The 11,156-nt window shown below is 38.1% G+C and overlaps 1 protein-coding gene across 2 annotated transcripts; it reads right to left on the minus strand.

Annotated features, from left to right (window-relative positions):
- Positions 1-333: 333 nt before the first annotated feature.
- LOC114264485 (CAAX amino terminal protease family protein) lies at positions 334-10,655 on the minus strand. 2 transcript variants are annotated; one of them, XM_028205104.2, is made up of 10 exons: positions 10,263-10,655; positions 9,212-9,303; positions 8,828-8,935; positions 8,377-8,459; positions 4,228-4,361; positions 3,494-3,543; positions 3,222-3,314; positions 1,946-2,037; positions 1,439-1,545; positions 334-718 (listed from the first exon to the last, which is right to left on the minus strand). In XM_028205104.2, exons 1-10 carry the CDS (start codon positions 10,506-10,508, stop codon positions 674-676), a joined length of 1,050 nt encoding a protein of 349 aa, XP_028060905.1. In that variant the 5' UTR covers positions 10,509-10,655; the 3' UTR covers positions 334-673. The 2 variants fall into 2 exon arrangements, with proteins under 2 accessions (XP_028060905.1, XP_082727400.1); XM_082871274.1 differs by lacking the exon at positions 334-718 and adding an exon at positions 836-1,007.
- Between the last annotated feature and the right edge of the window lie 501 nt (positions 10,656-11,156).

Below are 11,156 nucleotides of genomic sequence, written 5' to 3' on the forward strand. Positions count from 1 at the left end.
TTGTGTAAGCTTACATATTTGATTGATAAAACTTATTATTAATATGAATATTTGTATATTTTACTCGTAATTTTCTAATATTTTATAATTCATATTAATTTTTTTTATTTTGATTCATTTATATAATCAAGTTAACTCGAACCAAGTTCAAGTTTCTCAACTATTTAACAAGCTAAACTCAACCCTAAAACTCAACTCAACTCAGCACATTTTCAACCATAATAGGAAGTTAAAAATTCGAATTTATTCACTGGCATACGAACGGTAATTTAGATAGGGGTATAATGGGGTTAAAAATAAAATCCAAGAAATGGTGGATGCCCAACAATATTATTGGGGTGAATTTCGGTGCTCCCACTTTGAAGCCTCCCTCATAAAATATGATAACAATTAATCCAACTCCAGAAGTCATCACAAAACATGACTCTATACGTAGCCATGAATCAAGCACATGTAAAGATGCACATGCGCATAGCAGATTCTTTTTTGTCTCCTGACTAATATAGGTGGATTAGACTAACCTTTACACAATCAAATCCCTTTTAATTTCTAGTAAAATAAAACTGAATAAAAATTCAAAATTACAATAAAGATAAATTGAACAACGAGTAAACTGAAGCATTCAACCAAGCACCGCCCCATACTGTCAGAACGAAAGAAATGCGCACAATCTCTATGAAGAGGCCTGCAGCAATTCCCTGATATCATACCCTTGGACCTACAAACAAACAGCCAGGAAAAGCAATTCTCAGTACTTGCCACCAAAACTTAATAAGCAATGTAAATTTCCAATTATGAGAAGTTCACAATTATTTGCCCAAGGATTGAATCATACCAGGTCTAGTTCTCGAGGATCCAAATTATACATGATTACAACTTAAAATCAACACGATGAGCACTTTTTACAAGCTTTGTTTCAGCATAAACTAATGCATTTAGAAATAAAGAGCTACAAAACTCGAATCCAACAAGCTCTATGACTCTCTTGCAAACCACTAGTAGTATATCTGCATTGTTGGAGAGAGACAGAGATGCTAAACAATCAGAGATGCTAAACAATAATTACTTTAATTTCACAGCCAGAGCCTGCACAATTTTCTAGCTATAAATCTCCAATGGCATCTCATTAGCTACGCCATAGGATCTCTAAGAAATATGCCACAACATAGAAGGAATGCCAGATATTAGATATTTAATGAGTTTAACAAGTATTATACATCTGTGAACAAAGAATGAGAAATCAGCAAGCAAAGAATTAATGGTCACAGTATAAATGCATAATTACAATTTACGAAAGAGCCCGTAATGTCATGGGATGAACCGATGAAGCCAATAATTTCATCACAAAATGAAGATATAGAATTATGGGGAAGAAAATATGCAAACTAAATGTGGGAAATTCCAAGAAAATATAAATCCGTCAGCAGAGACAATTTACCTGAAGAAAGGTGAGAAGCAAGATCACTCCAGAGTTCCAGAGAGCATGTATAGTGATGGGAGCGAGAAGGTTACGTGTTTGAGCATACGAAAATCCCAAAGCAATCCCTAATTGTATATTAAATTCTGTTAGTTTCTTTGAAGCAGTACAAAAATTATAACAGCACATTGGAAGCCCCCAAAGTTTCAGCTAAACACAAATCACTGTGCTGCTGATACTCAGCTTTCCATTTCCATAATGCATTAAAAGATTGTTTAATATTTGAGTTTAATATTATAGTACATGTTGGTCAGCCATCCAAAATTGAACTTTTTACAAAAATGTTGAGACAAAATTTACAGCAAATGTCTGAGAAATTCAGTAAATCAGACCAATTGTTAGTCAGACAACATATTGTCCCATTTCCCATATTCCAATTTTTTTTGAGGATCTGTATTTTCTGGCTTTTTTGAGTGATCATTTTGTTTCCTCAATTTAGGTCAACTTTACAAAATATAGAAACAATACCTAACACAAACAGCTGGGGAAACTGTCCAGGAGTGAGATGTGCGACTGCAAATACTGCAGCACTAATGAGAACAGAAACTGGAGTTGGCAACCTGCAGAGAAAATTTGGTAAATCATGAGAGCTTTTTGCAATTTACCAACGGAAAAAAAAAAAAGGGAATAAGCACGAGGAGCAAATATAACAGGCAGTTGTCGGTCGTGTGCTGTCTCTGTGTGTGTGTGTATATGTGTGCACAAGCGCAGCCAATAAACAAACTTCAAACTAAGAAGCCTTGTGTATGCTATTTGCAGCTTAACTCTATGAACCCTTTCTCATTATTCAACTTTATCTAAGCTGAAGTTGAATGTTTGTCATAAGCAAGACATTTTTTCTTGCAATTCAACCCATTTTCTTTTTGGTGTAATGGCATAAATTTAAGTTGACAAACACTAGGGGTGTAAAATTGGTCCCCTGCATGCCCGTCGGCTACCTGCGGCTCGGGTGGGCCAGGTCAAGCCTGGGCCCAAGCCCAGTCCGAGACTCTGGGCCTACGCCGTCTGTTTTACAGCCCGGCCTGTGGCCTGGCCCATCAACTCACTCAAGGCCCAGTTCGAGACCTGACCCGCTCGAGGTCTAATGTCATTTTTAGTATAAAAAAAAAAATATTGATGAAAAAATATTTAAAAAACAAAAAAAGGGTCAAGCTGAGCCCAAGCCCAAGCCTGCCAGCCAGCCCAAGGACCGAACACTCCCTAGGCCTAGTTTCTAACCCGTGGGCCGGCCCAGCCAGGCCCGAAATTTGGCGGAGGCCCGAAATTTGGTGGGACCCCGCGCAACCCAACATGAGCCGGGCCGGGCCAGGCCAAATTTACACCCCTAACAAACATGAAAAGAAAGTTTTGGCCTAAGTGCAACCACATTGTGCAAATAAAAACTAAAAAGTGGTCATATATATGTAAGGTTGGGTGACAGTATAAGTACACAAATACGAATTAAAATTTTATATTATTTTTAAAACAAGTGAAAATAAAAATGATTCTCTTGGCTTGAAATCTTCACCAAAAGAATTTGAAAGTCAGCTTTCACATATTGGGGCAGTCAACCCGCATAACATCTCAGTAACTTAATTTAAGCATCACGTTGACTAACTTTAATTAACTTAAATTGAAAAGGAAAAACCAAGGGCCTAGGTTTCTAATTTCTTAGACCAAATAGGATGTTTGATGGACATCAATAGGATACAGAATGCAACAAGAAATGGAAATTTCATACTTAAATATAAAAAAGAAGCCATACCACTTGGTAAGGGACACCATAAGAAAACCTCGAAACAAAGTCTCCTCAAGGAGTGGAGCAAGGACACCCGTGATGCCAAGCAGACAGACAGTGCTACAAGAGAAATGGGGATGATTAACTAGATTTTTAGTACTTACAAGTCACAACCCAATCAAAGGAAGTACTACACCAAATGTCTACAGATTAACTATGTGCAGTTGTTTTTCAATTTAACAAAAGATAGATGTATATGAAAAAAAAAAAAAAAAAAAAAAAAAAAACCTTTAAAATACCTGATACTTGAGGATCCAATCAATGGAAGCAAGCGAACTAGAGCATCAGTCTGAAATCAAGTTGCAAATACTAACGAATGATTGGTTATGCAGTACAAGCACATAAAAGCTACAAAAATCCAAAATCAGATGTATAATAGAACAAAAAACCAGCCACCATTCTTTTCTTAATTAACGTAGAAAACAGAATCAATTAGATCAAAGACTAAAAAATGCATAATATTAACTAGATAATTAGAGTTAGCTTAGTCAAAGTCAACAGACCGCACACACACATGCACACAGAGAGATTTGAGAATTGAGCATCACTCTAATAAATGACTTAAGAAGTAGGTCCATGGAACTTGGAAGTTCCTTATTAGCTATTGCAATCAAGAATGAATGAGCAATTGGCTCCTCTAGAGTGATTTTTCGTAGAGTGATCTTAGAGTTATTTTTTGAATGGCTGAGATTTTTTTTAAAGTGATTATCAGTAACATTGTATCCTCAACTTTTGTTCTATTGTACCCTCAACTTCTGTACAATTAAATCTCAACCATTCAGAAAATCACTCTAAGATCACCTTACCAAAAATCACTATAGAGGATCTGATTTCGAATATCTAATCCAGCTATCACAGGTAAAATGACTAATCACAACCAGAAAATCATATGAAATGTACACTCCATCTTAAAAAGTTCATGTAAATGTGTGCATATGTGCGTGTGTCAAATTATTACAAATCAACTTCTGACCTCTCTTTGTGGGTCCTCACCACCAAACAAGGAGAGGGCAGCTCCAGTCAATGCAATAGCTATTAGGGCTCCAACAAGACCAATTGCTGCCCACGAGAGCCATCCTTTCTGTAGATCGAAAGGTTCCCTCAAATCTGAAACATTGTTAATATAATAAATTAACAAATTGGCTGTAGATCCAAGGTGCAGAGAATGACTAATAGAAACACATCATTTGCCAGGATTGCACTTCAAAATATAAATTTTGCATCTTCGTGGCAATACTCATCAAACATTGTTTCTTTAGACAGAATTATACCATTATATGTATGAATGTGGACTTTCAAATAACAGAAGCAGGTGGTAAGTTTAGATTTGAGTATTGTTAAAATATATCATCACCTACCACCTCCACTCAACTCACCTACCACACACACTCACCTACTCCCCAATCTTCTCCTATATAATGAGTACCTCACCATCTGTAATTTACACCATCTGTAATTTATACATCAATCTACATCTATCTTGTAAGATATCAATCAATAATACAGTATTTTTTTAACATGGTATCAGAGCAGGTTTAGAACCTACTATTTTCGCTTCCCCGGCGGGCGGCAACCTCACCTTTGCCGCCCGCCGGACCTCAACCTAGTCTGTTTGTTTTTCTACACATACCTTCTTCCATAATTAAGCTCTTCTCTGCCTTTACAATGGCTGCCAACTCCGGAAACTATCCTCCATGGGTGAGCAAACTCAAATTCAAACCCAGACCCAACCTCAATCTCAGTCTCACCATGAATCCACTTCTCAATCGCAATCTCTCTCATACCAACCCCGAAGAAGATCTCATAGAAACCCTAACCCTAATTCATCGTCTCATTCATGAATTTCTTCAGATCCATTTAGCAGAGGAATCGGATCCTCCGCCTATGTTACATGGACTCGGATACGGGTGTCGGGTGCGGGTATGTATCTAGAGGTCGGACTCATCAAATCATAAATTTAAGGATACGCGGACTCGGCAAAAAAATGTCATATTTTTATATTTTTAATCTAATATGTGAGATAAAATGGTATTATATGTAACTTATAGTGTCAAAATGACATTTATAGCAATTATATAACAATATATACATATAATAATAGTGTTATATACAATTATATAAGAAGTATCCGTTGAAAAGTATCCGACACATATCCCATACCCTTGTCCGAGTGTCGGGTGTCCGACACGGGTATTTGATTTAATTTGAAGAGTCCATGTAACATAGTCCTCCGCTACCCGATAACCCACCCAAATGCGCTTCGGAGGTCTGATCAAGACCTTCGCTACCAGATCCGCGTCGGTCATCGAGCCCTATCGTCGCGATCTCAAGGTATTCGGGTCTGGTCTTCAGCAGGACACAGCGGTGTTTCGCGAGGTCGCCAGCCGCGCCGTGAAGGCTCTCCCGTCGTCGATCGCGGTCGGCGCGTCGGTGGCTCATGGATCGCTAGGGCACGCCATCGATGGAGTTTTGACATCAACGGCCGAGATCATCGCACACGGTCAGGCAACCCTTCTCGCACCCTCCATTCCTTGCCCAAAAGCATTCTCTACCAACAACTCGCCTTCAAGGCCGGCCCTTCAATCTACCCTCGCTTCGTCGAGCTCTGCGGCGGCGAAAATCCAACCCCAATCGAATCCGAAATCTTCTTCGCTCTGATGAGGTTGGTGACGATCTGGTCCAAGCTTCAGACACCTTGTCATAGGCAGTAGCCAAGAACATGGTCAGTGTCGCTCTACAAATCTCCACTACTGGAGAATATATTGAATACAGGGAACGGAGATTGGAGGACACGATGGATGTGGATGGTGGCCATAATCGAGTGGTTTCTGACACCACCAAATAAAAAAAAATAATAATAATAATAATAATAAAAAATAAATAAATAAAACAATGTGGATGGTGGACATCATCGAGTGGTTTCTGACAAAAAAAAAGAAAAAAAAAGAAAAGGCTCGGGCTTGGTGCGCCTCAACAGGGAATATTCCCCACACCATCCTTCTTTTATTTACACATACAACCCTCTCTCCACTTATTCTTTTTATTATTTTTATGCACACACTCAGAATTCACAATCATACAACCACAACCATGGGCACTTTTCTTTTATTTTTTTATTATAATATATTTCCTCTATCCCTCTTTTAATTTTATTTTATTTTCTTTTATTTTTTTATCTTTCTTTTTCCATCCACAAATATTTTTATGTATTTTCTTTATCTATTGTTTTTATTTTCTTTTATTCTTAACCAAACCCACAACACCACATAACACCAACAACATTCCACAACCTTGTCATTTTTTTTTCATTTCAGGGATCAACCCCGATCCCAATTTTACACAAAAAACAAAAAAAACAAAAAAAACAAAAAAACAAAAAAACAAAAAAAAAAACAAAACAACAAAACAACAAAACACAACACCCAAAGATTTGTTTTCTTTTCTGCAGACGGCCACCCACCGCCCTACTCTGCCGCCGGTCTCTTCTTTTTGCCTCCGTCCTGGGCGGTCCTTGACGGTGTTGCCTCCGTGTTTCCTTGTCCACCGAGCACGTTCAGTCCCCCATATTCCTCCACTGCAGCAAATGGCGGCCCTCCAAATCGGAACATCACAGTGGCCTTCCGCTTCAGCTCCTTATTTTCTGCCTTCAGCACACTTATCTCTGCTCGCGCATCCTTATACATGCGTTGGAGCAGAGCCAGTTGGCCGTTCAAATACTGCACCTCATTTGTTCTACTCTGCAGCCGGTTCGACAAATTTGTAACCGCAGTCATGGTTTCCACACATGACTTCAGTGTATGTTGATTGGCTTCAACATCTGACTGCCCTGCCATTCTTTGCTCCACAGACCGCATCGGAAAGTTCAACGGCGTATACCCAGCGGTGTTTGGTTGAGGTTCCAGTGCCACCGCACCAGTTCTCTCTCTCGTTGACTCGTTGAGGTCGGGAAAGAGGGTGAGCAGTCCACGGGAAGACGAGGACGAGGCCATTTTTCTGGGCAACAGAGTGTTACAGCGTATTACAGAGTTTCTCTCTCAGCACAACAGTGTTACAGCCTCTCTCTCTCAGCACAACGAAGAGTTTTACAGAGGATTTCGCAGTTTTTTTGCTTCTGCCTCGGCCTCAGGCTCTGTCATGGTTAAATAGCCGAGGCAGCCACGCGCATCGCGCGCCTCTTGCCGCCCGACACACTGGCACGCCTTTTCATGGCACATCTTTTGATAAAGTGGGCACGCCTTTTGATGGCACGCCTTTTGAAAAATTGGGCACACCTTTTGAGGGTGCAACTTTTACAAGGGTCCGACAAGACTCTGTAAACTGTCCCGACATTGATTCCGGTTAGCTCCTTTTAAGGGTCCGACAAGACTCTGTAAACTGTCCCGACATTGATTCCGGTTAGCTCCTTTATGGGTCCGACAAGACTCTGTAAACTGTCCCGACATTGATTCCGGTTAGCTCCTTTATGGGTCCGACAAGACTCTGTAAACTGTCCCGACATTGATTCCGGTTAGTTTCTACAAGGGTCCAGCAAGACTCCGTAAACTGTCACAACATTGTCTTCTACAACGGTCCGACATGACCCCATAAACTGTCTTCTACAACGGTCCGACATGACCCCATAAACTGTCTTCTACAACGGTCCGACATGACCCCATAAACTGTCTTCTACATCGGTCTGACACCACCATACAGTGTCCTCTACAACGTTATGACACCCCATACAGTGTCTTCACCAACGGTCTGACACGACCATACAGTGTCTCCTATCTTTTTTTATTTTTATGTATTTTCTTGTTTTGCTCCTCTCTCCAAACTCAAGTTGGTTAGTTTCTATCCTCCTTGAGTTTGCGGGGGGCTGTTAAAATATATCATCACCTACCACCTCCACTCAACTCACCTACCACACACACTCACCTACTCCCCAATCTTCTCCTATATAATGAGTACCTCACCATCTGTAATTTACACCATCTGTAATTTATACATCAATCTACATCTATCTTGTAAGATATCAATCAATAATACAGTATTTTTTTAACAAGTATCACCAAACACTAAAATATAATAGAAGTTGTACACAGTCCAAAATAAAGTGATAAATAAGTTTTTGTATTACTGTTACCATAACGAAACAAGTCATCGGGACGAGGTTGGAACGTGTTGGTGAGACTATACAAAACAACTAATACAACTGCAGTCGTAATGCTGCAAAATAATCAGACAAATGAAGTTAGACACATTATATGATTTAGAAGTCCAACAATATAAAATAATTAAGGATTTTTTCATTTCAAAGGCAATGGCTTACTAGGCCGAGTCTAATTAGGAAATTTACATTTTACACTAGTGAAACATGAAAATGAAGGTTTTCATGAGAATCATAAGTACATAGTGCCAAACTTTTAGAGAGAGAGAGAGAGAGAGAGAGAGAGAGATGATTACAACAATCTTGGCGCACTAAAACCGGCCCAACAGATCTAATTTTGGGTCTCAGAATCTTTAAATTTTCCGAACAAACCTTAGAACTACAGACTTATTTGAAATTTAGAGAGAGAAAGAGGAGTAATTCATACCCCTGGTCCAGAAATAGTATTTCTGCTTTCTCATCCAAGCTCAGTTCTCCAATTTGAAGTCCTAGATAGGGTATAGCTGCTGCCTCTATCAACCCTGTCAAAACAAAACTGCCTGGATAATAATTAGACATAATTTAAAAACACAAAAAGCTAAAGAAGAAAAGCATAATTAAAAAATAGATAACTACGAAAACCTCCACGACTACAAGAGATAAAAGAGAGAAGGAAGAGGAGGCTCGATCACAGTTACAAGATTCATAAACACTCTTCCAACATAACAGTGTTTCATCACACGAGTGCACACATGCACCCCCACAATCAACTTGGGAAAGTTAATTTGATATTAAAGATTCAAAAAGGGGCTGTGAAGTACAGAAAAGACACCTTATTCCACAAGCAAGTGAGGTTAAGGAAACTGTTTGCCACTTCCAAGGCACATCCCACCGTTTCAGGATCGGCCAGGCCAACTCACTTTCCTGAAAGACCATTTCAAGATTGAATCAACAAAAACTTCATATTTTACAAAGTTTTTAACTGTTCAAACTTTGACAATCTTCTATCAGATTACATCTTCCATAGTTGAGCTATAATAAGACAAATCAAACTATTTGAGCATGCTCAAAATCAACTTAATTGTATGCTAGTTGACATTGCCCATGTAATAAAAAACAACACAAGTTCAATTTTAATTTTAAGTTAATCAAAGCTTCGGACCTAAATGCCAACCCTACTTAACAAACTCGTGGCTTCCCAAAGACTACCATGTTAAACATTACTAAGATTGGATCAAATATCAGCTCGATTAGAAACTCAATCTGAGTTCAACGAATCACGCCCAATCCTAACTTGCAGCTTTATACATACACGAATATATATGTATAGGAAAAAGTGCATTTAAATAGGAACAACCAAAATAATTACACTTTGATGGAGGTGCAAATAAGTTCACGTCCATAGGGCACAACACAACTCTTACTAGCTCCGACTTGCACCTCCATGAGAGTGCAATTATTTTGAATTGTTTTCACTTAAATGCCATTTCCACCCTTTTTTTGTTTGCCTAGCCAAGCTAGAATAACTGAGTGAAGCACTGTCAAACTGAACTCTGCTAATTTTTAAACTTGTGTGCACAACTGAGTTGGGAATGTTGTATACAAGTTCGAATGTATGAAGTTAATGCGATTTTAGAAGATTAAGATATTGATAATTGCCATTAATGGAAACATTGTAGTAAAGGGAATGAAATTAGTATCCTGATACTAAATTAAATTTCATACAGTACATTAATTTGCTTTTCTTCTGTGATTGAATACTCGGTTTTGTCAGTAACCAAACAGAGAATAGGTCGAAAGTTTTCATAATTAAAAATCGGAACAAGTTAGTAAGAAGGAAAAAGCAAAATACTTGAACTCATATACAAATTGGAAAATCTAACCTTATGTTGAAATTTATCTTCATCGCGATTGTAAAAGCATATTGAATGGCGTCCTCTACTTGAAGATGGACTCGTATGAAGCCTTAAGTATCGATTCGATTGGGATAGAGAGAATTTGCTATGCCTACTCAGAAAAACAGCGTGAGTTGGTCGAGGTAGGGTTTTAGATGAAAATAGCATCGGTGAAACAGACAAAGAGGAGAGAGAAGACTGAGCGAGAGACATAGACATCATCGTCAAAACCATTGTTATTGTTGAGAGAGAGAAACAGAGAGCTGTGACTGTAATGTAGTAATGGCCTCTGGCTCCCCGAGGAGGAACGAAGGAGATAAGGCAGGCAGATGAAGCTAAATTTGCAGATTCGTCCTTGAAGTTTTCATAATACTATGGAATGAGAATTTTAAATGGCAGGCAATTCATTTATATGGATTTTCAAATTTTCACTAGGCTCCCCAAGTCTGAATCCTTTTCTTATTTTCGTTTTTTTTTTTCCAAAAATAAAATAAACAAAATACTACTGAACATATTTAAAAAATATCTAATAATTTTTTCTTCTGTCCTCAACGTTTATTCTCCTGAATTGTGTTTGATTGTGAGATTTTAAAAGATATATAAAAAATTATATATATATAAAAGGTAAGTGAAATATAAATAAAATATATTTACATTTCACTTAGTTTCACGCACTTTTTATATTTCTCTTTTCAAATTCTTTTCCAAATCCCCAACCAAACAGCATGAATGATTTTTCTACTTATATTATGTTTGGTTGGAGAATTTAAGGAGTGACTTGAAAAGCAAAATGAAAATAGTAGGTGAAATATAAGTAAAATATACTTACATTTCACTTATTTCACATATTTTTTTCCTTTCTCTTTTTAAATTCCTCTCCAA

Source organism: Camellia sinensis, chromosome 5 (genome assembly GCF_055761805.1).
Source record: "Camellia sinensis isolate YWXY chromosome 5, ASM5576180v1, whole genome shotgun sequence".
NCBI classification, from domain to species: Eukaryota; Viridiplantae; Streptophyta; class Magnoliopsida; order Ericales; family Theaceae; genus Camellia; species Camellia sinensis.

Bases quoted from the DNA above. Each gene is read 5' to 3' on its own strand.
- LOC114264485 (XM_028205104.2), bottom strand. From the start codon at position 10,508: ATGGTTTTGACGATGATGTCTATGTCTCTCGCTCAGTCTTCTCTCTCC. The intron at 8,460-8,827 runs GTATGAATTACT...ATTATTTTGCAG, and splicing joins ATACTATTTCTGGACCAGGG to CATTACGACTGCAGTTGTAT. The intron at 2,038-3,221 runs GTATGGCTTCTT...TTTTCTCTGCAG, and splicing joins ATGGTGTCCCTTACCAAGTG to GTTGCCAACTCCAGTTTCTG.